This window comes from Phodopus roborovskii, unplaced genomic scaffold (assembly GCF_943737965.1).
Source record: "Phodopus roborovskii unplaced genomic scaffold, PHOROB, whole genome shotgun sequence".
Classification (NCBI taxonomy): Eukaryota; Metazoa; Chordata; class Mammalia; order Rodentia; family Cricetidae; genus Phodopus; species Phodopus roborovskii.
The window spans coordinates 9,144,166-9,170,251 of record NW_026125489.1 but is presented as its reverse complement, the minus strand read 5'-3'; the positions used below and the strand labels follow the sequence as shown (position 1 = coordinate 9,170,251).

The following is a 26,086-nucleotide window of genomic DNA, read 5'->3' as shown; positions in this document are numbered from 1 at the left end:
TGAGTTCAAAGCCAGCTTGGTCAGGTAGAGAATTCCAGACAGGCCAGGGTTACAGAGTTAGGTCCTGTCACAAAACAACTACCACTACCCAAATGATAAGCTAAAATAACCCCCTTTCTAATTTAAATTGACTCCACGTCTGTGGCTGTAGCTCAATGGTGGTGTTTGTCAGCAAGTGCAAGACTCTGGATTCAATCTCCTACACTGTACACAGTAACATAGAGTAACCCTCACAGTAGGAAACCATGCATGAGAGGGCAGAAGTCCTACGTGCCCTTCCTGGGGAGAGCGTGAACGCGACCGGATGCCAGGGCGCGCCTGTAGCGCTGGAGCGCACACGCTTTGCCATTCCTAGGGAACCGAACTTCCCTGTACTTTAGTCAGTAGGATGAAACCATCTTACATGTAGCTCCTATCATTTCTTTGAAGGTGCTGGGGTTTGAGCCCAGGGTCTGATGCATGCTTGGCAAACACTGAGTGACAGCTGCAGCTTCATGAAGACTTGGAAAAGAAGCGTGGACCACTTTGGTTTTAGCAAATCCAATTGATGGGAGGCAGTCATCTTTGAGAAGAAAACACCTGTAGCCTTTCCACGGACTTAGGCATTTGAGGTCTCTAGTCTTTCTTTTCCGTGAGTGCTCAGGGCCGCTGGACCAGCTTACTCTTGCTCACTTCCTGTTCGCTGAGTTTCAGGTGGGTGTAGGTGAGGATGCCGAACAGTGTACACAAGATGCCGAGGCCCTGGCTAACGGACAGTGGGTCCTTAAACAAGATGTATCCTCCGCACAGGGTGATGCAGAACTTCAAGTGTCCGAACATGTTGTAGCTGAGTGCTAAGGTAAGGAGACAAAGGAGCAACAAGCCAGCTGTGAGGGTCACACAGGGGCACACTAGCAGCGTAAACACGGCAAAGGCTACCTGTGGCTGGACAGAACTTCATACAACAGGGACTCAACAGCCACTAGACATTTAAAGAATAGACCGGGCAGTGGTGGTGCACACCTTTAATCCCAGTGAGTTCGAGGCCAGCCTGGTCTACACAGCGAATTCCAGGACAGGCTCCAAAGCAATACAGAGAAACCCTGTCTCAAAAAAACAAAAAACAGAGAGAGAGAGAGAGAGAGAGAGAGAGAGAACCTGTCTGTCTCAAAAAAGTAACCTCCCCCCAAAAGGAACAGACACTTTGGTGACGAGCTGGGCCAATCAGGCATGGTTTTAGCAGTTTACAGATATGAAAATGGTGACGTTGCATTAAAAACTGCATGTGTGTATGTGTGTGTGGTGTGTCTATGTGTGCACGCGTGCATGCGTGTGAGTTTCTGCATGCTAATGTAATGCTGGTGGAGGTTAGACGAGGGTGCTGGATTCCCTGGACTCAGCTGCAGGCAGCTGTGGCCCCCTGATGTGACTGCTGGGAACCAAACTCAGGTCTCTGCAGGAGCAGGGTGTGCTCTTAACTGCTGAGCTGTCCTTCTAGTCCAGGCTGTCAACTACATAGACACATGCTCCAAAGTGACAAGAGTCTGCCTCAAGGACCCTCATGACCTCTCCAAAGAGAGCCCCCCCCCCAGGGAGGAAGGACATGAGAGCGAGGTAGAGAGAGACAGCTGCACAGAAGTTCATGGTTACGCTACCAATGGCATTCCTGGTAAACGGCCACTGGCAATGAGCCGAGATGCACCAGGGTGCCTAAGACTAGGAGGGCAAAGGAGAGAGGAGCCAGGAGGGAGCGAGGACAGCCCCAGCCGCTCTTCATACGGCTCAGCTACCTTCACTCCCTCCCGACTCACAACTGCGGGTGACCTTAACAATAGTACGTGTGCGCGTGTGCGCGCCGTGTGCATGTGTGTGTGTGCGCGTGTGCATACACGCCAAGGCACTAGTATGGAGGTCAGAGCACAGCGTGAACTCCGGTCACCAGGCTTGGAGGAAGGTCCACCTGCTGAGTCATCTCACCAGACACGCTGTAATAACCAAGGGACACGGTTCAAGTGTTGGGAGTGTAAACAACAGTGGACTTATTGAACTCCCAAGTTCACGCTGTAATCTAATATGCTGCCAGCAATTCATTACTGGGCTAAAGTTTCTCCCAAGTCACTGTTCATATTTTTTTTTTAAATCAAACCACATACACATGCAACCCTTAGACTTTATGCTCCTGACATATTTTACACATAATTATTTTTCTATCTAAACTAATGCTGTGTTGCCCTTCAGAAGTATGCTACAAACCTATGTGTTCTTCCTAGAAGAAACACTCTGCCTGAGTTCCCTGCCTATTAAAGGGTAAGATGATCTTGTGTCCTGTTAATTATTAAGTAATTAACACCTGCGAAGCTTCTGGTACATAGTAAACACCATCCTGCTAACTCCAAGTTATTACGAGTATAATAACCGCCTGAGCTTGACAGGACCGCCCAGCACTGTAGACGTCACTGCCCCTAATTTCTCTGCTGCTTCCCTTGAACCCCACTCTGTCTGCACAGATGGGGACAATGAGCTGACTGAGCCCAACCCCATGTCCCTTGGTTCATAAGTGACCTCGGTGGAAGGGCACGAGCTCCCACAACACACAGCTCACAGGAAGTGGTAGGACCCGGGCAGAGGCCTGGCTCTGTCTCACCTCTACGCTCAGGCTCTCTGCTCGGGTGCAGTCATCATCAGTCCCCCCCCCCCCCCGGGCTCCTCTTCAGCTCCTCTGTCTAACGCCTCTCCCCTCTGTGAACCCTGGAGGTACAGTGCCCAGAGTCCGGTCTTTGCGAGTCTCTTCTATGACTTGCTTGCTGGGCCAATCAATCTCAGTCACTGCCCACGGCACATCTTTACAATGACTCAGGACTACTGTAGCTGAGGCCTGGTGCCCGAACCCTGCAACTGGAACGCTACCTGCACCTCACACCTCCTCCCTAGATGGTCACTGCAATCTATACGGCCCCCCCCCCCCCCCCCCCCCGCCACTCTGCATTCTCCTCATCCAACTCTTCAGGAAACCTGTCGGTGCTGCGTGGGAATGTGTGGAGAAGCCTGGCACTTCTCATCATTTCCTGTCATTGAAGACAGAATGAGTGTGAGTGTGAGTGTGTGTGTGTGTGTGAGAGAGAGAGAGAGAGCACCAAGTGTGTCTGCTTTAAGTACAGGCCAGAAGAGGGCATCATACCCCCGAGAGTTGAACTTACAAACAAGCAACTGTGAGCTGCCTGTCATGGGTGCTAAGAACTGAGCTCAGATCCTCTGGATGAGGAACGAACACTCTGAGCTGCTGGAGCATCTCTGCAGCACCACAAGCTGGTCCTTAGGGGTTAGAAACTGCAGTTTCTAAACGGGTAATACCCGTTTCCAAATACAGACACACTCCCAAATCAGATGCCCAGGGTATGAAATTATGTTTCCTTACATAAGCTGACCACACCTCTACTTCGTCACTGTAGAGATCTGGAAACTGACTCGAAACTAAGCCTCTGCTCCTTCACTCGTCCAGTAATATCACTGAGGCTCACTGCTGGCAACTCAGCTTTTACAAGAGAAAAGTCAAAAGTATTCCTTTATTGAAAGCAAATCATTTCCTTAGTTAGTGAATCCCATAGACACTAGTGTGGAAAGACAGTCTTAAAAAGTTAAGGAGCTAGAGCGCTCTTCCAGATGGCCTGGGTTAGGTTCCCAGCGCCCATTTGGTGGCTCACAGCCATCTGTAACCCCAGTTCTAGGGAACTGATGGCTTCTGTGGCCTCCAAAGGCATCAACCTGGCAGGCATGTGTGCATAGACATACATGCAGGAGAACACCCACAGCAATGAGTACAACAATAAAAAAGTTGGAATAACCCGGCCTACCTGAGAAAGGCCACATAATAATATTAAACTCAAGGTAACAAATGGGAAACAAAGCCTAACCACATCTGAAAGTTCACGGAAAGGATACGTGACTGGCGATGTGTTCCCGATGATCCAATAAATCGATAAGTTCACCATGAAAGCGATTATTCCAGACAGCAGTACCATAAGCTACAAACGAACCAGGAGAATCATTACAACCAGGAATGTCTCATTAGGGATATGCAAAACTGCAAACTTCATCCATTTAAACAAGATGTCACAAGCTCATAACCCCTATTAGATAGATGCAGATGGGTCACTGCAAGTTTGAGTTTATGGACTTCCAGGCCAGTCAGAGCTGCAGAGCCAGAGAATGCCTCTAAACAAACACACAAACACACGTGACACACACACACACATCCTCAAAAAAAAAAAAAAATTAGAGAATCAACTTGGAGCTAGGTAGTGGTGGCTCACGCAGAGGCAGGGGGATCTCTGTGAGTTTGAGACCGGCCTGGTCTACAGAGTGAGTTCCAGGAGAGGCTCCAAAGCTACACAGAGAAACCCTGTCTCAAAAAACAAAGCCAAACCAAAATGAAACAAACAAACAAACAAACAAAAAAAAAAAAAAAAAAAAAAAAAGAAAAAAGAAAAAAGAAAAAAGGAAAGAAACTACTTGAAGATAACAGGCGTCATGATATGAGGATAACAGGCGTCACAATGGGGAGATTGCTCAGTGGTTAGAGCCTGAGGCCTGAGTTTCGGGGCCCAGAACTCAGGCAGAAGCTGGGAGTGGCCGTGTGTCTGTATTCCAACCTGGGAAGTGGAGGAGGAGGGTCCCTGGGGCTCGGGAGAGGCTCTGCTGTAAAACAAAGGTGAACAAGGAGGACACCAATGTCAACTTGTGGCCCCCACGCACAGGCACACATACCCCACACCCATACACACACAAGTCAGGACAACCAAAACCTATGTGCTCACACATCAATTCTCACAAATGACCTCCAGACAGCTGGATAAACCGCACCCCTTTCTTACAGCTCAGAGCACAGGAGGGTAGAGAGAATGAGTGGCCAGGACCACACTGCTGGCAAAGAACAGTATTAATATCCAGACCTGCTTTGTGCTCCTCACCCACGCTGGTTCCTGAGAGCTACAGCGTTGGTGGGCAACCAGACAGACAACAGGGTCTACGTGACACTCGAGGCAGGCGATCAGAACCAAAAGCTGGTAATGCGACATCTTAGGCTTCTGGGGTCTCCACTCTGTCCATATTTTATGCATATTCAAAATCTATCCAATGAGTATATAGTATTTATATGATACGAGGGCAGTGGTTTTACAATCCCTTTGTAAAAATATAAAATTGAAATACAATGCCCAAATTGTGTGTGGACTCTAGTTTGGCACGGACAGACAGGGAACCGGGCGCTGGAAAGTGTGAGCTGGAATCTGGTTTGCCGTGGTCCAGCTGTCTGAGGCTAGGCCAGTCCCTTCATTTTCCTGTGCCTGAGTTCCCTCATCTGAAGATAACCCTTACCTGGCCTCCTCGGAGAGTGAACAAGGGGTTAGGTGTGAGAACAGGGTTGACGTTGTGCTCTAAAATCCAAAAACCACCTTAGGAATGGAGTGACTGCCATCGTCTCTTAGAAACCAAAACAACCAGGACTTACCAAAGCAGAGACCGACCAGGGACCAAATATTCCTCCGTCTCCAAACACTGGCTCACAGAAGGGCACTGCCACCAGCAGCATGGCAGACGACATGGGCGCCTGGTAGTACAGCAGCTGCATGGAATTCACTTGGAGCTCATGCTGCTTGGCTCCTACCCACTGAAAATCGGGAGACAAGCCAAGTCAGAGGCAGGAGGAAAGCATGGCTCAGTCAAAGCCGCGCAGGGCCAGGCTTGGAGGACACAACACACCTCATTACCCTACAGGGCTTTAAAGAGTAGGGACACATGAGTGACCATGAGAATGTCAGATAAAGGAGCTCTGTGAACACGGTATATGACATGTTCTAAGTGGACCCCCAAGCGTGGCCTTAAAGGTGCGTGGACTTCAGAGCCACGTTAAAACCCCATCAGTGGCAGAAGACATTTCCCTCTCCAGAGAGCTCTTCTGTGGGTTGGGTTTCCCACATGCCGCCCACATATCTGGGCACGGCAGAGTGAACAGAAAACCTCAAAACCTCATATCTCATGGCCTCAAAATACTTGACAAACAGGAAGGGTCGGCAGTCTGAAGCAGATCTGGCATAGCCTGGCTTCTGGACCATCTCTGCAGACCCGTTTCCTAAGTCTAGGTATCTGTTACACGGAGCAAGTCTATAGGAATCCAGTAAGAACCAACTGGAGAAACAGGGAATCTGAACCACACTCCCGCCAGCCTCCACTAGAGTCCTCTGAGAATATAAAGGACAAAGAAGCGATTCCAAGGCCGCAGTCGGTGCAGGCTCACCTTCCCGCCCGCTGCCCTGCCCACCACACTCTTCACAATCTCCTTTGTTTCCTTTGTACCCTCCACTGCCACTAGAGCCACTGGTAAGGTTCGGCAAAGCCTCTTCCCAATTTTGTTGCTGGTGTCTGCAGAGTACAGACATTTCCTGAATGTCAGCAAGACTTTACCGCCCCGTTCAGGCCACTCAGCATCACCCTCCTACAGCACACCTACAGTCTAGCCTCACGAAACACACCGAGTTCTCCCCAAATGCTCTGTGCTTTCACACATATTAAAGGACCGGCCTCAATACTTCACAGCCGAGCAAGCATCCACATCTCCAGCTGCAATGAATTTTCCCTCTGGTCCAGCTGAGCCATTCCGAGTGCACAACTGCCATTTCTGTCACAGTGCCTCTCGGAACCTTCCTCAGCATGGAGGGACACTACCGAGGCTGGCTACGGACTGCCAAGTCTGCATGTGTGTCTTGAAGGGTAGGGTTACAGTTGCCTTTCCTCATCATGGGAGCCTAAAGGTGTCTGTCAAACAAAGAAGTCCACCGTTTCCCCAGCTAAGAGCTGAAGATGCTTCCTTCCACCTTCTCGTAATGTTCCCAGTTGCACCAGAACAAATAACTTAGAAACCAACTAGGATACGAGAAGCAAGTATATTGTTGAAAAGGAATCGCTCTCCCCACCCTTAAATGGGAAAGCTTGAACGCAGTCCCCCACTATTGACTATTATGTAGTCAAGTTTCCCGAACTTGGGGAAATCACTGGGTCGGCACTTCCAGAGTGCAATGGATAAGCTGCACCCTGGGAAAACCATCTTCGTGACCATGGTAGCTCCTAAAACGCATTTGTGTGCGTGTGCGTGTGTATTGTACTGTCTGTCTACCTATTCTGGCCTAGTACCTTTGCTGTTTATTGTGACAGAGCCTTTGTCCACTGGGTCTTTAGTCTTTCCTTGACCAACCTCCTTGCAAAACGCAGGGATACAGAACCTTTTGATTCTAATCTACAGCAAGTTAGAAAAACTTCAGTAACAAAAATGACCATAAAAATGGTGGGTGCTGTGAGCTGAGATTATGTACATGGAGTAAAAGAAACTCTAATATTTAACAAGTAGACTGGGTATGGTAACACATCCTTTAATCCCAGCACTTGGAAGGCACGCAGATCTCTGAGTTTCAGGCCAGCCAGAGCAACATAGTCCTGTCTCAAAACAAAAAACAAAAAAACAAACAAACAAAAAGAACAAACCAAAACAAACCAAAATCAACTACAACAAAAAGTAAAAAAGAGGGTCAGTGGGTAAAGGTCCCTGCTGCCAAAGTTCGATCCTAGGGACCCACGTGCTAGGAGAGAACAGACTCTGGCCTCTGAACATTGCCCTCTGAATGCATATGGTGACTGGCATGTGCATGCAGCCATACATACTGGTGCATATAGGTGCATATGCATTCCTACAAAATAGGAGAGCTGGGGATGTAGCCCAGTGGGTGCAAGGTCTTGGGTTTGAGCCCCAGAACAACAGCCTAGAAGTTTTGGTAGTTGCTGAAGTTGTTAGCTGGCTGGGTGAGTTGTAGCTCAGTGTACAGTGCATGCTTAGAATGCAAAAAGGCTGTGTGTCCAATCCTCAGCACCCCACCCCCAGGGATAGTAGATGTTTCTGGGAAATCACTACCAGTAAAAAGTAAGATGCTAGGGTGTAGTACTGAACAAACATTCCTAACCAGAATGCCTACCTTTATCACCTGCGGATACTTGTGGCAGAGTCGTTGTAACATTGGTTACATTTGGCTTTGATTCCCCAAGCAGGCACACCCAGAATTTCCAGACCACAGCTTTCAGTATAGAGAGAATACTGTTTCACTGTTCCCTAACCCTGTTATTTATTTCTCCCACTATACAGGACACAAAAACTAGCTTGTTGGGGATTTATGGTAATGATGTGACTCCATGAAAAAAGTTTAACTGCATCCTGGCTCCAGGCAAGGCATAACTGTGTTTGTACAAGAAGTTAAAAACCTAGAGACCACTCTATTGATCAGACAAATTGCTAAAAGCCAATCAGGGTTGTAACACCAACACGTCTTTTGAGTTTAAAGTTTTTACATATGATTTTTTCCCTCATGTTCAAATGTTTGGAAGTGTATGCATTTCTTAAGAGCAACTTTACACTTACAGAGTAAATGACAAATATAATTAACAAACTTATGAAGCAAACCCTTGTTGTTCATTTTGTAAAGAGTTCCCAGAAAAAAACAAAACAGAAAGCAAACTTGTCCCAAACTCTGATGGTTAAGCACTTACAAACAGGCATTTGGTGAGCATCACACCCCTAAGTTTCTCTGTCTCCTCTCTCCTCTTCACCAGGAGTTAGAACTTTATCAATTATGCTTTCTTCCCAACAGTTTATTGTCTCTATACTGTATTTTCTAAACCTTGGGATACAGCTTCAAAATTTACGAAATCTGCTAAAAAGGCACATAAAGAAAAAAAAATTACCAACCACTTGATAAAGGGATGTAACTAACACACCAAGGGCAGCGAACACCATTCCAAGGGAATGAAACTTCACATCGTAATAAGAATTTAGGATTACACCTACAGTTATAGGAATCTGTGAAGAAAAAGAGGCAAATGCTGTTGAGATTAAATTCAAGAACAGTTTCTTACAAAATTAACGAAACACATCTCTGGGGTACAGTGAACTGTATGTTTTCTTCGTTTGGGAAAACTGCCAATACCATATAAAATAATCTAATTCTCTGCAGACATTCACATACAACTCTACACCAGGGAGAAAAGAATGAATCCATGCATTGGGCTTTTTAAGGAAATTCTATGAGAATTTCCAGGTTAACTAAATGGACCCCCAAACTAGTACTTAACACATGAACTTAAACATGTAAAAAAGGAATACTAAGAAATACTAAAACCCACTAACTGCTAACGTTATATTAATGAATCTTTCATTTAAAGACACAGGCACTCCCAGCAGTATGCCCCTGAAGGCATATCCTGAGACATTTTACGCTAAACCATTTCATGGTTATCATTACGTGGTTCGATTCCCGGGGGGAGGAGGTGGGGGGGGTAGGAATTATTTTTTCCTTTCCAGGCTAAGCTTTTGCAGATACCCTGACATTTTCAACTGTACCATCTAAGTCAGCTTCCCCCCTCTCCGCCCCCTCACCAATCACAACATTTAATTTTCATCACATAGTTCTAAAACCCACAGGAACACACCCTTTACTAAGAGCCAGTTGAGTGCCAACACGGCTTTTTTCCACCCCTCTTGAAAATAACCCGGACCGTCACTATCTTACAGACTCGTGTGTAATTAGCCGCCGGGGCGCCAGGCTATAAGCAAGGTGCATTCAATTTTCCCGGGGAGCAAGGCAATCAGGTGGGTGGCCAGGGACGCGCTCGCGCAGCTGCAGCTACTCACCAGCGTGAGCTGTATTCGGATGGAGAAGCTCTTCTGGTACCAGAAGGTCTGGATGGCTATGATCACCGGCGTGGTCATGGCCTTGGCCAGCTGATAGGTGCCTATGGTGTTGTTCTGTAGAGAAAGGTTGGTGAAGACCACAAAGCCGCAGAAGCTGAGGGCCAGGAGGAGGAGCTTGGAGAGCGGCAGACTTTTGGGGGCGAAGATGTCCAGTTTCTGGCAGATGTATAAGCCCAGCCAGGTGATCACGAAGTGCACCAGGGTCAGGCTCATATTGGGGAAGCCGTGGTGTACATAGATCCATTTGTTGAGGAACACGATGCAGATGGACACCAGCAAGTTGAACAGGAGCCCGGCGGCGATGCGCCCGTTGCCCCGGACCCGGTCGGCCAGCGATGCCATGGTGCCCGCCGGCGGCGGAGCAGCACCCTCGGCCGAGCCCGGGCCGTCCAGCCTCCCCGCGGGGCGCCCGGCCGCTCTCCGGCTGCCCGGGCCCTCCCGCGCCGCGTGCCGCAGCCGCCCGCCTCACCGCGCGGCCGGAGACGGGCATGCGCCGGCAGGACCCGGCCGCGGCGCTCGCAGGCTGCGCTGCTTGGCCGCCGCCCCGGGAGCGGGAGCCGCTGCCCCTCCCGGCCCCGCCCCGCCCCGCCCGCGGGCCACGTGACCCCGCCCGCACTTCCGCCGCGCAGGCGCACTGGACACTTTGAACCCTCTGCAGACGGGGAAGTGTGACTTAGTGGACGCGTCTCTTCCAATAGCTTTAAAGAAGGAGTGGACAAGACAGTGCAGCCGTCATATACCCAGAATGCACATTGGAAAATATTTGGGCTTATTTGCCCCGAAAAACTTTAAACCACAAATTCGACATCTTTCACCCACAAATTCTGTGTAAGCCTACAAAGCGAGCAAGTACATTTTCCTGCAGGGCCAAGATACTATTTGCAAGTATGAGCTCCAACTTCGAAGTTTTGGAGTTGGAGAGGGTAAGTTTTGTGTGCGTTATTATTTGGAAATGAAAATTTGTATTTGTCAGTACTCTGGCATCTGTACGGGCCTGTCCTTGGGGTTCTGACAGGATACGTCCTCAACCTCAGCTGCAGCCACTAAAAGCACCGCCTGTGCACATTCACTACGTCCTTTTTTTTTTTTTTTTTTAATTTTTCGAGAGAGGGTTTTTGTGTAGCTCTGGCTGTCCTGGAATTCGCAGCCTGGCCTCGAATTCAGAGAGCTCTGCCTGCCTGTCTTCTGAGTGCTGGGATTAAAGGCGTGTGCCATCACCTCCCTGCAACCAAGTTCCCTTTTTATAAGAGCCCTGCCCACCTTCCATTTTTCTCTCTCTGCTTTTCCCTCCCACTCCTCCCTCAGAGACCAGTCTCCCCTCTCCCTCAATAAAATACCCTGCCACCCAAGCTGTCACACACACCACTTTTTTAAAATTACAGCATTCAGTTTGTTTTTCTCAACTTTGACTGATTCTTTGTGGAATTTACATCATGCACTTTGATCCCTTTTGTCTGGGATCAGAAGGTTCTTTTATTACCCACATGTATACTCATTTCTTCTGCTATTTTTTTTTTGAACACTATGTAAAACCTTTTTATCTTGAAAAAAATGTAAAGGCAAGTTGAAAGTTTAGTGTGATAACACACCGCTCAGTCCTTTAGACTGCTCCTGCTTTGCCACGTTGCTTTAACTGTGCATTCCTAAGGATGGGAGAGGGCACTTCCCTACATTGCCACAATGCCAATGGTCACACCTAGGAAAACTAGTATTGTTTCAACAATACTACTACATAACCTGTTTCTAGAATTTAAAGAAGATTTTTAATCATGTGTGTTTTTGCACATAAATGAAGGAGCTCTTGCCAGAGGGGTTGGACAGTCTGAAGGAGTAACAAATGATTGTGCTTATGGCCCATGTGGGCACTGGGCTCAGTTTTACTTTCATGCAGTTGTTCTGATTGAAATGCATCTCTGTTCATCATTCTATGTGCCTGGTGCTCAGAGGCCAAAAGATCATCTGGCACTGGAGTTACAGATGGCTGTGAGCTGCCGTGTGGGTGCTGAGAAGTGAATCTGGGCCCTCTGGAAAAGCGGTCAGTGCTCTTAACTGCTGAGCCCTCTCTCCAGCTCCACTGGAAAATGCTCTTGCTAGATCCATCTTTACTATTCAGAAAAGTACTACATTTTATAATAATGAGAAATTACTTACCTGGTTTGAAAAACGAATCTATTCTTCATTCTCTTTAAATTTTAATATGTCAGAAACTTATGATTACAGGGAAACATAATATTGAATTTGTTCTATTACAAAAGAGAAAACTAGCATTTATAGAACAAAAAATTTATTTTGTATAGTTTCATTAAAAAATACTTAAAGAAATACTGATATAATACAAAATTCAAATGCCTAAATTTTACATTCCCCCCCAAAATGCGAAAGGAAAACAGCCAATAATTACAAATATGTATAGTTGAACAAAACCAAGCAACCAAGCAACGCTCCGGTGCCTGGGGCATCAGAGAGGAGATGAGCTATGACTGAACGTCATACCCGAGTGGGTCAAGCCCCTGGTCCAGAAGCATCAGAGAGGATTCCCTCAACTTCCGCAGCAGCTTCCTCAGCTCTTCCTTAGAAAATACCTGCCGTCCAAAGTGAGGGAGAGTTAAAGGCGGGACTGTCAAGTTTAACAAAATCCAATCAGTCTCAGAAGGTCTATGTGGCCTGAGGATCTGTGTAGCTCAGAGACCTCGTGCTGATTTTCAGGGCAGACTATATACTTCCATTCATACACAGAGGCAACTTTTTAAAAAGTACACTAAAATTGGAACATTGTTCTCAGAAAATGCAAGAACTAAAAAAGTGTAAACAAGCATTCCCAAACATTATCAGGCAAGCACATCAAATGTTAAAACTGCCAATGGTCCAGAACTCACCAGGTACAGTTTGTGGCGCTCAGAGGACACCATGTCGGCTAGCTGTAGGCACTCCTGGTACTGCCCAGTGCTGTGCAATATTGTGTGAAGCAGAAAACAGAGCATGGGCAGACAGAGCTTTCTTAGTAAAACCATCTGATGAGTTCTTTCAGGGTCTTCCTCAGCATCCTACACACAGACATCAAGTCATCGTTTCAACAACTTTAAGAGGCACACCCTTACAAACAGAGAAGTCAACTACAGCAAGGTCCGGTGGCTCACACTGGCGTCCCAAACCCCAGCACTCAAGAGGCCGAGGCAACTTCAAGTTCAGGCAAGCCTAATCTATACAGTATGTCAGCCTGCTACAGAGGTCCTGTGTCAAAAATATAAATCACCACCACCAAAACCAAAAGGCCAGATTTAACTAACATCAAATGGAGAATACTTCCCAGAAAAGACTGCATATGTACTAAGCAGGAATAGTTTCCTTTCCTGTTATTATTTGCTAAGCGGTACTGTACAGCAACTGTTTAGATAGCATTTATACAAGAATGGGTATAGGTGATCTTAAGAAAATTTACAGACCAGGAGGATGTGTGAGGGTTACATGAAAATATCACGCATGTCATTTTATATAACAAAAAGGAGCAATCTTGTATCTACCAGGTCTTAGAATCAATGCCCCATATGGTTGCTGGGAATCAAACCCTGGTCCTCTGGAAGAGTAGCCAGTGCTCTTAACCAGGGAGCCATCTCTCCAGCCCTTTCATTTATATTTTTAAAGATGTACTTTATTTGGGGTGTGTGTGTGTGTGTGTGTGTGTGTGTGTGTGTGTGACATGTGAATGGCTGCCTGGGGAGGGCAGGTGGTTGAGCTGCCTGACGTGAGTGCCAAGGGCCAAGGTTGGTCTTCTGGAAGGGCAATGCCCTTAATTGCTGACCCACCTCTCAGTATAGTAAAATACTCAGTCATGGCTTTCCATCTCTCAAGAGATTCCAGAATATTTGATAGTTTTTGTTATCTAATCTAAAATTAACAAATAATCAAAATTACAAAATATTTATATATCAATATAATCCTCAAGTTTTGGTATTTTACAACATTTGGATCTTACTTCCGACACAAGGCCGAATCAGAAGAGAGAGGTTTGGCCTAAGGAACCCATCAAACACTGAAGTCTGCAGACACAAAGCTGAGTTAGCATTCTGTCATGGCCAGGATCCCGCCTTGCTGTGGTTTCAGTGTGAAATGTCTCTCATAGATGCAAAGTGTTTGAGTGCTGGGTCCCCAGAGGGTGGAGCTGTTTAGGAATGTTCTGGAAGCTTTAGGGAGGTGGAGGTTTAAAGTGGGTGACAGGGTGAGGAGTGAGGGCTTGAGGTTTCTAGCCTGACCACAGGCCTTCCTTCCTGACTGCAGACATGTCAGCTGCCTCTCACACTCCTGCCAAGACTGCAACTCTCAAAGCGCCGTCCAAACAGACCCACCCTCCCCTGCCCGGCCCCTCCCCTGCCCGGTTTCTCAGGAGCCATTTGGTCCCATTAGGTGGGCATGTGTATAACTGCAGGTGGTCCTGAGGTCTGAGACAGCATACCAACCTGACAACGACGGTCACAGCTAGCAACAAGGATGGGGGGGGGGGTGAGCAAGGAGAGGAAAGGGATCATTTTCTTACACAATTAAAAGAATGGGAAAGGATAAATACGAGAGGGAAGGCAGAAGAAGACATCAGAAACACTACAAGCAAAGTAACTGACGCCGGCCTCGGTACCTCTCCCTTGTGAGCAGCGCCTTGTCTGTCTTCCTCTTCCTCATCTCATCCCACAGCACTTTCACTATTTACTCAACGCTCTCACAAGTGCTGCACCTCTAAGCACCCTGTCCAGACCCCTTACGGTAAGAGCGACCTTGTTTTTCCTTTACTGATGACATGCTGTGCGTCCAGCCCAGGGCTCCACCCTGCCAAGCCTGTGCTCACCAGTGCTGCCCACAGGCAGACCCATCTCTTCATCTGGACTCACAACAAAATCTGCTGTGCTTAATTCTCTCCTGGGGAGGAACAGTCAACCCTGATCTTGACCCCTAATCCTCATGCTTCAGCCCCCTAAACGTTGGGGTGACAGACATAAGCCACCCTGGCTTATGCCATTTAATACATGAGCAGCTCATTCTCACTCTGGAAGCCGGTATTTAAGGAAGAACATGCCATGTCTTCTAAGTGGCTAGTTCACAGGGATGCGGTGAATTGAACTCAGGACCTCTGGAAGAGCACAAAGTGCTCCTAACTGCTGAGCCATCTCTCCAGCCCTCTTAATCTTATTTTTAAAGCTATAAACAAAACACGTAACTTACCTCTCTGACGTCTACCATCCATCCTCCATCAACAAACAACAGGACGTTGTACATTTTCTCCTTTACATCAGCAGTGAGGGCATCCAAATGTCCTTTCCAAATGCTGTAGTCCATCTGCAGAACAAACCCAAGCAGCTGTCATGGACCCAACTACATCCCTCTTGTTTATTTTGTCCTTTAACACAGCGATCCTCTGTGTGACAACTCTGGCTGTCCCGGAACTCGCTCCAAAGACCAGGCTGACCTCAAACTCAGAGATCCACCTGCCTCTGCCTTCTGAGGGCTGGGATTAAAGGGGTGTGCACAACCACTGCCCAGCGACAATAACGTCAGCCTTAAGAGTTGATAATTCAGCCAGACATATATATAAAGAAAAACTATTAATGAATAGCAGATAGATGAAATACTAACATATTAATTTAATAAATGAATGCTAATGTCTAAAGGCCTTCATTCCTCTCTCCCTACTTTGTTTTTCTGAGACAGGGTTTCACTATGTGTAGCTCTGGCTGGCCTGGAATTCAGGATATGAAACAGACAGGCCTTAAATTCACAGAGACCTGACTGGCTCTGGCTCCCAAACCCTGGGATTAAGGCAGCATCTCTCAAGATTAGTTACCTATGGAAAAGTAAACAGGGTTCAGAGAAGAATGTGTAACAGGAAAATCCCATTCCAATCAAAACAAATGCTTAAAGAAGAAGATGACCCCTGCAAATACATACAATTATTTTAAGATTAAAGAGGCACATCTCAGACTCACATTAACTTACTTCATATTTCTTTTCTTTGTGTTCAAAAGCCACTTTCTCTGTGAAAGTTGGTTGAGATATCAGTGCAGGTTTTTGTGGAGCCGAATTCATATGCTTAAACCACTCATTGAAGGTCTCATGGGCTTCCTAAAACACCAAGTTAAACAAAATGAAACACATGCTTTACATTTTGCCTTTGAGACAGGTTCTTCTTTATAACAGGTTAGTGTGGAACTCACATGAAGCCCAGACTGGCCTCATATTCACCATAATCCTCCTGCCTCAGCTTCCTGAGCACTGCTGAGATTACAGAAAGTTTCCATACTTTCATTGCTTAGGAGGTATTTAAAAGTTCTAGTTCTTAGAAATAATTCTTACTCAAAAATTACAAGTAAGTGAATGTTCTATGAAGTAACAAATACTGACAAGGTATTTTGTGTTGTTTTTTGGCAACTAGTCTTCTCCCAGCACCGTGTTTGCGTGTATCTTTGCCACCAGCAACTACGAGGCAGGCGTGTTTACTTACCTTCTTCACCAGCCTCTTGTGGCTTTACAGCCAAAGACAGAATTCCATCCTCAAACTGAGCCCTATTATGTGTCCACAGCAACCATTTATTTGCTGAATAAACCTTGACTGAATATGTTGTTAATTTATTTTGCTACGCATGGAACATTCTGTCTGTCTCTCTCTTTTTAAAGTCATTGTCAAGAGCAGAAGCTCTAAGGCTGACACACATACAATCTTAAAGTTCCAGGAGGGCTGGAGAGACGGCTCTTCCAGAGGACCTGAGTTCAATTCCCAGCACCCACGTGGTGGCTCACACGTGTCTGACTCCAGCTCCAGGGATTCAGATGCCTCTGGCCTCCTAGGTGCCCGCACTCACATGCAGACACCACTTGCAAACACACACACCTACACACAATAAAAAATGAAAGATTATACACGTTGTCAGGTTCCAAGAGGGGATCGGGAAAATCACAAAGACTAATGTCCTTTAGTCTCACCAGATAGGCTCTGATACACAGATGCTCTCGGATAGCATTGTCGTCTTCTGCAGGGAGTGGGCTCTCCATGCCTTGCTCCTCCCACTGATTATAGATTTCTGCAATGGAATCCTGAGGAATTTTCACAAACACTTCTTTTGCAGCTTCGTGTTTCTTGGATGCTGTGGGAAAAACAAAAAAAAAAAAAAAAAAAACCTCAAAAACCTCAAAATATATGGAATTCTACATACTGCTGTCCTGGAACTCGTCATATAGACCAGGTTGGCCTTGAACTCACAGAGGCCTGCCTGCCTCTGCCTCCTGAATGCTGGGAGATAAAGGTGTCAGCACACCTAGTCTGTGTACTGGCCTCGTAAAGCATCGAATCACTGATTACATGTTTATATTTCAGGCTCCATTCTTCTCCAAAGGTCTTGGAGATCTCTAGTTGCTGGCTCGTTCCCAGTGTAAGGTGACACACAGACAGTTACTCACACACATCTATGCTTTAGAGAAATGACATTTCCCAAAGTCTGAGGCTATGGCATTCTGTGCAAAGCTGATTGCTGTATCGAGCACTTTCTATTAAAAGGGCTTGGTTTCACAATACAAACCCTGACAGAATAGCTGCTTCTCCTGCTCTGGGGGGACTGGAAACCATGGGCGGCACACACCCTGCTACATAAGCCCTCCCAGCACCGGGGAAGCCAGTTCTTCAAGGGTTAGCGAGTGACACAGTGAGGCCAGAGCTCCCATCTAGAACATCTTTTAACTACAGGGCCAGAGTAAGTTTTATTCTGCTTATGGATTTGGTCAAATAGCTTCTGATCTATGCAACTTAGAGTTTGAGTCTACCTGTTAATGTATGTAGAGAAACATAGAGCTGCACCCTCTCAGAGAAACAGAACAAGGAAGGCTTTCTTGGCTGAAGGTACCATTTTTAGGATGAGTGTAAGCAAGGACCTGTGGCTTTCCGATTGCAAACCACGTTGGAAAGTGACCCTAATGTCTTTTCTGTTGCTATGATGAAATAGTCCAGCAGAAGGCAACAGAGAAAAAGGTCCACTTTAGCTCACAGTTCCAAGTTACAATCCACACGACAGCAGAAAAGTCAAGACAGCAAAACCTCAAAACAGCTGGTGAGATCACATCCAAACGAATGTATCACATCACACCCACAGTCAGGGGCGCAGAGAGATGAATGCACGCATCACACTCACAGTCAGGATGCAGAGAAATGCATGCATCACACCCACAGTCAGGGCTGCAGAGAGATGAATGCATGCATCACACCCGCAGTCAGGATGCAGAGAGATGAATGCACGCATCACACCCACAGTCAGGGGTGCAGAGAGATGAATGCACGCATCACACCCGCAGTCAGGGGCGCAGAGAGATGAATGCACGCATCACACCCGCAGTCAGGGGTGCAGAGAGATGAATGCACGCATCACATCCACAGTCAGGTGCAGAGAGATGAATGCATGCATCACACCCGCAGTCGGGTGCAGAGAGATGAATGCACGCATCACATCCGCAGCCAGGGGCGCAGAGAGATGAATGCATGCATCACACCCGCAGTCAGGTGCAGAGAGATGAATGCATGCATCACACCCGCAGTCGGGTGCAGAGAGATGAATGCATGCATCACACCCGCAGTCAGGTGCAGAGAGATGAATGCATGCATCACACCCGCAGTCAGGGGTGCAGAGAGATGAATGCATGCATCACACCCGCAGTCAGGTGCAGAGATGAATGCACGCATCACACCCGCAGTCAGGGGCGCAGAGAGATGAATGCATGCATACTCCCCTGCTTGCTTGCTCTCAGCTCCATTTCTCTGCCACAGTACAGTCCTGAAACCCTGCCTCGGGAATGGTGAACTACATTCCTGATTCTTCATCTCTGAAGCATTATGTTTGCCTTTTCTTAGTTCCTGTTTCCAGGCTGTCACAAATTTGGTATCATGGCATTGAAATACAGTTTTGTTTGTAAGATGTAGTTTTGTTTTAGGACATTGCTAAACAATGGATTCCCTAATGGTTCATAAAGTTGATTCACTCGGAGACTGCATAACAGGAGGAAACCTTTATAAAGAATATCTGGATGGGATTTGCACAGATTTGCTGAATTGTTTACCCTAGCACATGGCCTGCTACGTGGGGTTTGATGCTATGCACCTCTTTCTGGGAATTCTCAGCCTTTTACATGCATGTGCAGGGTGGTCCCTTGATCAAGTGTTTCTGTCTGGAGATACACTTCACAGCTTCTGCTAAGGAACTAATTGTGGCTGTTGAGAGCGGCAGGTTCTCTGGAGGATCCAGGTTCAATTCCCAGCACCCATATGGCAGCTCACAACTGTCTGTAACTCCAGTTCCAGAGAATCCATGGAACATATATATGCATAAACACAAAATAAATTTTAAAAAAAGGACCACTTACTGGAGAGACTGTGTTTTGTAAGAGTGAGGGTCTGACGTCCATACACTCACCATGGTGCATACACACTCCCCACTCAAACACAAAAACTAAGTGGATACAGTTAGAACAAGCACCTGTCACCGATGATGGACAACAGTCAAAACCAGAACTTTAGTATCGTGGACTGAGTGTGCTACAGATAATTAGCATAGGCCTGCCATTATCAGGCTACTCAGCATTCACCTGCTTATTTATTTTCTGGACTGTGGGCCGTCTCTTCAGCTCCAGTAAACAGTTAGTGAATGAATGGGTGACTCCTCAATGCTACTGTCAACTCAGAGGGTCTCTCGATGGGTCACGGGGTTGAGGGTGCACAGGTGGGTACCTGACCGCCCGAGGGCACCCTGCTCCCTGGCACTGCCGTAGGCTTAAATCAAGTGTCCCGCCTTCCTATTTATTTATGAAATAGACGAAATGTTCTGCGAAAACTAAAGTTAAAAGAAAAACCTCATGGATCTGACAAAGCGTGAGAGTCCACCCACCTAAGAACTTCCTCATGATGGCGTTGCCTTGCTTTAGCGCTTCTGCCCTCTGTGCTGGATCGAACACCAGCCAGTCGATCACGTCCACCTTTACACGGTCCTCCTGCTCATCGGAAGGAAGCAGGGGAAACCCATCTTACTTCAAAGCTATCATGCACCCTGAATGGAAACATTTCTCCCACATGACAGAAAATTCTGAAAGAAGGCAACATTCCTCGTTTGTCCTACTGAACAGCTTTCCACTAAATTACTGAAAAAAACCCACTGGCCTATAATGTGGAATTACACCTAACTCATCAGGTAGGGGACACAGGAAATAACTCTGGAGCTCACAAATGATAGGCCAGCACCGAGCCACACCCACAGCCCCACACATAAAATAAAAATAAATATATTTAAAAAATTTTAAAGCCCTTTATAGTGACATACAGTTTTTAAAAAAGAAGCACATGCCTTTAAACCTAGCACTCCAGAGGTAGGGGCAGGTGGATCTCTGTGAGTTCAAGGCCAGCCTGGTCTGCAGAGTGAATTCCAGGGCGACCAGTGATACTCGGAGAAAAACCAAAATAAATAAATAGGAGAAAAACCAAATTAATTAATTAATTAATTAAAAGAAAAGAAGCCCTGTCTCCAAACCCCCCCCCCCAGTCCCCTCGCAACACTCCCAAACCTCAAACAAAACAAAAAAGACAGAAGCAGGGTATTTTAGGGAACAAGAAGGTAGATTATAAGTTACATGAAATTCTCCCCACCCCCACCCACCCAAATTACCTCAGTAGTGCCAGTATGTAGGGATGGAGCCAGGTCATGGTGACTAAATTCACCATTATCTTTCTTTCGAATATTCTCAACTACAGTTTTTGTTATTGTTGCAACATCCAAATCTAAGGAATTTTCGAAAATGAAAAAACAAAAACCAAAGAGTACTTATTAATGTCAATATTCTCTAAACAGTTACAACAATTTAGTAAATTTAGAATAATTCTTTTTCATATTTTTGGCATTGAGGATTGAACAGATGTTGGATGAGCATTCTGCCACTGAGCTACACACCCAAACCCTAGAACAACTTCTTACAGATGTAACACATAGATAGGGCCAGCAAGATGGCTCAGCATGTAAAGGTCTAACGACCCGAGTTCAATTCCCAGAGCCCACATGGTAGAAGGAAAGAGACAGAAGGCTTTCTGCTCTCCACATGACTACCATGGCATCTGAGCACCAGTGCATTGCCAAAAACTTATTTTAAATCTAACACACACATTTGGGAAAATAGTACAAAAAATACAATTTGAAAATATTTTAGGCTGGCTGTGGTGACTTATGCCTGTAATTCCAGCATTTGGTAGATGAGTCAGGAGGACCCTGAATCTGAGACTAGCCTAGGGCAAGTTCCATGCCAAAGTGGGCTGGCTACAGAGTGAGAATTTTTCTTTAAAAACTAAAAGCAAAAACAGAAACTTTTACACAAGTTGTTTTCATTCTCCAGAAGAATGTCACTGAGATTTTTATTCCCGCTTTTCTCCCTCAAAAGAAATGAGACTTAACACTAAGACAAAAGTCAAATGAACGTGTGCCGGAAGGCCCATCAGGGATCTGAAATGGCGGGGGTAAAGTGAACGCCATACAAGCATGAGGACCCAAGGTCAGACCACCAGACTCACCTGGGAAAAAGCCGAAAGCAGCATCAGTTTTAACACCAGTGTTTTGACGGGATGGGGGGTGGGGGGGAGGCTGCCCAGAGGCCCTGGGGCCAGCGACTGGCTTATGCAGCAGGGTGGAGGTGGGGACCAACACCAAGGTGGCGCTCCGACCTCACACATGTGCTGTGGCTCTGTCATATCCGAACAGATATGGAGATAAATATGATCAAAATACCCACAAGCAATCATTTGAAAATGGCGTAACAAAACTCATTATTTTATACAATATATACCTAAAAAGAAATAATAGATGAAATTATTTTTTGTTTCCTTTTTTCCTTCAAAATAAGGATTCTCTGTGTAGCTTTGGAGCCTGTCCTGGAACTCACTCTTGTAGACCAGGCTGGTCTCGAACTCAGAGCTCTACCTGCCTCTGCCTCCCCAAGTGCTGGGATTAAAGGTGTGCGCCACCACTACTTGGCAATAGACAAAACTCTTCACTACTTTTTACCTGCTTCCTTAGCCAGCTCCAGGCACTGCTGCCGTTGCTCAAATTCTGTAACACCTTCCAAAAACAGTGCGTACTGGGCAACGGCAAGGTCTTGAGGCAAATGACAGGTGTAAAATGCGATGAGGTTTGTGTGCTTCTCATTTATTAAAAGCTAAGGAACACAAAAAAAAAAAAAAAAAAAAAAAAATTCAAAGTTAGCAGTGATTTGAAGAAAGTTGGCTTCAAAATTTCAAATATAATAAGACTCATATAAGTACTTCAGGTTGTAATACTTTGAAATTCTAGAAATGTATTTAAGAAGAATTCAAAGATTCCTATGGAGCCTGGTGGCTTCCAGACCATATGTATTATAGTTGTATCATTTGGGGGCTGGAGAGATGGCTCTGTAGTTAAGAGCACTTGTTGCTCTTATAGAGGACCCAGGTTGATTCCCAGCACCCACATGGTATTTCACAACCATCTATTAAATAAACCATCTATAAATAAAAGCAAATCTTAAGCAGTATCATTTTATTTTTGTTTTCATTAACATAGAAAAAAATCAAATTGTAGATTCTAAAAGCTTACCTGTATATATGTCTTTAAAACTTCAATGGAAACTTCTTCCTTTATAGGAAAAAACATAATCCAGTTATTAACACAACTACTTATAGGTACAAATAATATAATTTCTAACAAAAATTGTACTTTGAAATGGTTTATGGAATTTAAAATTTACACTAAGTGGTAACTACCCTAGCTAAATGCTTATGTATTGCCTCATTTCACCTTAACACAACTCTTCATTTAAACAAAACAAATCAAATCAAAGCAATGCTGGGCAGTGGTGGCGCTCGCCTTTATCCCAGCACCTGGGAGGCAGAGGCAGGTGGATCTCTGAGTTCGAAGTCAGCCTGGTCTTCAGAGCTAGTTCTAGGACAGCCAGGGCTACACAGAGAAACACTGTCTCGAAAAATCAAACCAAAACCAAAAACCCTCTTTTTAAACATTTACTGTGTGAGTGTGTGATTGTGTGTGTGTGTGTGTGTGAGAGAGAGAGAGAGAGATTGTGTGATTTTGTGTGTGTGTGTGATTGTGTGATTTTGTGTGTGTGATTGTGATTGTGTGAGTGTGTGATTGTGTGATTTTTGTGTGTGTGTGATTGTGTGTGATTGTGTGTGTGTGTGTGTGTGTGTGTGTACACAGCTTGAAGGGGGTCACTTTTCTTGTTCTACTATATGGGTTCCAGGGATTGAACTCAAGTCACGAGACTTGGTGGCAAATGCTTTACCTGCTGAGACAGGTCTCTGTCCGTCTCACCTTAACTCTTTGTGGTCAGATACTGTCCACGCTCTACAGGGGAAGGAGGGGTCACAGGGCTAGGAAGCCCAAGCTTGTCAGCTCTTCTGTCACTCTGCTGTTGAATATTCTCCCACCAAAATGTCATCAAACAGAAAAATGAACACCAGAAGGGATTTTAATTCTCACAGAATTAATTTTGGTTCCATTAGCTTAGCTAGGTACCAATGAGGACTGAATTCTTCAAAAGTGGGCACGCATCAGCACTCTGTGACCACAGAACCTAACAAGTCACGGACAATGAGTTTTCAGCAGGTGGCTAAACACAAGCATGGACGGCAGGAAGCCCTGTCCATGCTTACTTACTTTGGTCTGTAGTCCCAGGGTGCGGAAAAACAAAACAAGATGAGTCATGAAGCGGAGGAGATGTCCAGGTAGATTGCCTCTAAGCCATTTGCTAAATTCATCCATCAAACCTGCAAGCCGTCAAACAAAAGTTCCACAGTGAGAACACAGAGAGACAAACATCCCAAGGACACCCACAGTGTCTGGGTGTCTCACTGCCAACACCCACACCATGGGACACTCTCCACCTCCAGAGACCTGGGTTCAGCTCAGATTTGGCCTTACAGTGACAAACACTTGAGGCGGAGGATGTTAGTACAGGACTAAAACATGTAGTGAGTCATGTGTACTGCTTCAAGAAGTTACTACACAGAAGACCACCCAGAAATGAAGAACTCAGGCAAAGTAGCATAGAGCTGCAGCTTACCATCGAGGTCTCCCAGGATAAGGAATTTCTGAACTACATGGTAATGCTCTTGATTCTCTTCCAGAACTCTCTGAAAAAGGGTTACATTGTCATAAGTCTTCTGTGTTCATTTTGAAGGATGTTTGTATTCATTGCTACACTGAAAGTGATATAGGAAGCTAATGATGAATACAAGAAGGGTGCTGCCTTTAGAATAGATCCATGGCACACCAACCCAAAACTGAACACCATTTCCATAAGACAGTCTAATACTAGGGAATGTTATTCTACTTATTATCTTTTTAGAACATCCATTTATTTATCCCGTGTGTGTACATGCACACATATATAAGCATGTGTGCCATAGTGCCACTAGAGGTCAGAGGCCAGAGGTGTCCATCCATCACAGGGACCCTAGAGGGGAAACTCAGTGGTCAGGCCCGGCCTGGAGTCTTTACCCACCGAGCCACCTGTGGGCCCCAAACTTACTATTCTTAACATTTTATTCCTGTTTACTTTAGCTTACCACAGCAAACTAGAAAAGACCATGGGTCTTAGGCAAAATAAACCTCAAGATAATCTTCAATACAACCAGCACTATTCAAAATCATTTTGGAGCTGCTTTCTTCTGCACCTGTCACCGAGTGACAGAACACAGCTGGTAGGAAGGCAGATGAGTGAACTTGGCAACTGGCTGAGCTTTTTTTGAAAAGTAGGTCTCTTTTTTTTTTTTTTTTTTCTGATTTTAATTTTGTCTTATCAGTCAATTGTCTTTTAATGTTCATTTCTTTGTATATTCAAAACATTTGCTCTACCTGGCTTTAAGCTCAGGCTTTGGTCAAGGCCGTTTCCTTCCAGATGAGTGGCCAATTCTGCCAGGACCGTTATCTTACATAATCATCCTGTTTCCTGTGAACTGAAAGGTCACACCTGATGCCCTTCAGGTACACAGACATGCTCCAGGTACATGCTCCCTCTGACTGATTTAGACATACAGGCTCCCTCTGATGTAGACACACAGGCTCGATGATTTAGACCTGTGGGTCACTGATCTGCTTTACCCACGCTAACTACACAAGTGGCTGTGTGTTCACTGAGAAAGAGCCCTGTTGCTCTTAAGAATGTTTTAGGAAAGTTAGCCTTTTAAAAAGCTACCAACAGCAGTAAGCTCACGCATCCTCACACACAAAGATAGACTCTACAGCACCAGAACCAACCTGAGCACCTTTTAATGGGAAACAAAACAAAATGAAATATCTCTACACCCAACTCCATAGAGCACTATATATATGGCTATGGAAGAGAACAGTGGGTGAAGAACTAAGAACAAAGTATTATGTCATGTATCTGAAGACACTACGATATAGCCACCACCTTGAACGCTAACGGAAAGAAAAAACATTTTTTAAAGTAAAGGCAATACTAAAATCAGGTATGCTGGCACACACCTCAAATTCCAGCACCTGGAAGTCTGAGACAGGATTACCAGGAGTCTGAGGCCAGTCTGGGCTTACTTCTAAGTGCCAGGCAGTTAAAGGTATTCAGTAAGTCCCCATCTCTCTTAAAACAAACAAAACCAAACAAAAGATAAAAACTAAAAAGTTGGCTAGAATATAGCGATTAACTTAGAGAGATTACCATTAAGAGGGACAAACAAGCTGTGGAGCCATGTGACCTGGAAGCCTGACACTACTGCCGTATGTACACCGTGCACACTAAGGTGAGAGGCCACGGGGAAAGACACACGGTGTAAGCGTTGGTGTGCTTTACCGTCTGAGGGAACAAGGACAACAGGGCTGGAAGGTGTCGTTACATCGGTGTTACTGGCATATATTAGGGTTGTTCTGTTATTACTAGTACATACGCTTTAGTTACTAGGAAAAAATCCCTAAGGAAGTGGTGTTCTGTTCTGTTTTGAGGCAGGGTCTCACTATGCAGCCCAGCCATTCCTTCAACTCATGGCGGTGCCCTGTCTTAGCCTTCTGAGTGCTAGGGTAACAACATGGACCACCAAGCCCTATCCAATAAATATTATTTTTAAAGTCTCTTATTTTGATAAGAAAATGAAAAGATGAGAAAGGAGAATCCCACATTTCTCCCTTTTAGGTATAGCGCACAACTACATGACATTAATTTCATATGCTACATGTAACAGGGTTATTTTAACATTTACCTTCTTTTCAGTGGCTTGAAGTTCTTCGAAAACCTTTTCTAAGGTCCAACTTCAAAAGA

The 26,086-nt window shown here is 45.6% G+C and overlaps 2 protein-coding genes and 1 non-coding gene across 3 annotated transcripts in view; all 3 read right to left on the bottom strand.

The window, feature by feature from the left end:
- Nucleotides 1-276: 276 nt before the first annotated feature.
- Nucleotides 277-10,203, bottom strand: Slc35e3 (solute carrier family 35 member E3). Its single transcript, XM_051176196.1, has 5 exons — nucleotides 9,707-10,203; nucleotides 8,765-8,875; nucleotides 5,486-5,644; nucleotides 3,919-4,001; nucleotides 277-826 (listed from the first exon to the last, which is right to left on the bottom strand). Exons 1-5 carry the CDS (start codon nucleotides 10,106-10,108, stop codon nucleotides 640-642), a joined length of 942 nt encoding a protein of 313 aa, XP_051032153.1. The 5' UTR covers nucleotides 10,109-10,203; the 3' UTR covers nucleotides 277-639.
- LOC127215867 (U1 spliceosomal RNA) lies at nucleotides 6,953-7,115 on the bottom strand. The gene has a single exon (XR_007833985.1). It is a non-coding gene; the product is annotated as a U1 spliceosomal RNA (small nuclear RNA).
- Nucleotides 10,204-12,033: 1,830 nt separating the features above from the next.
- Nup107 (nucleoporin 107) overlaps nucleotides 12,034-26,086 on the bottom strand; it is a 30,842-nt gene continuing 16,789 nt past the window's right edge. Inside the window, exons 17-28 of the mRNA XM_051176184.1 lie at nucleotides 26,028-26,076; nucleotides 23,876-23,945; nucleotides 23,470-23,579; nucleotides 22,393-22,431; nucleotides 21,826-21,976; nucleotides 20,443-20,555; nucleotides 19,672-19,774; nucleotides 16,730-16,890; nucleotides 15,746-15,871; nucleotides 14,975-15,088; nucleotides 12,643-12,810; nucleotides 12,034-12,348 (exon numbers count right to left, since the gene is read on the bottom strand). Coding sequence (XP_051032141.1) covers nucleotides 12,241-12,348; nucleotides 12,643-12,810; nucleotides 14,975-15,088; nucleotides 15,746-15,871; nucleotides 16,730-16,890; nucleotides 19,672-19,774; nucleotides 20,443-20,555; nucleotides 21,826-21,976; nucleotides 22,393-22,431; nucleotides 23,470-23,579; nucleotides 23,876-23,945; nucleotides 26,028-26,076 — 1,312 coding nt within the window. The 3' untranslated portion in view covers nucleotides 12,034-12,240. The remainder of the gene's footprint in view (nucleotides 12,349-12,642; nucleotides 12,811-14,974; nucleotides 15,089-15,745; nucleotides 15,872-16,729; nucleotides 16,891-19,671; nucleotides 19,775-20,442; nucleotides 20,556-21,825; nucleotides 21,977-22,392; nucleotides 22,432-23,469; nucleotides 23,580-23,875; nucleotides 23,946-26,027; nucleotides 26,077-26,086) is intronic.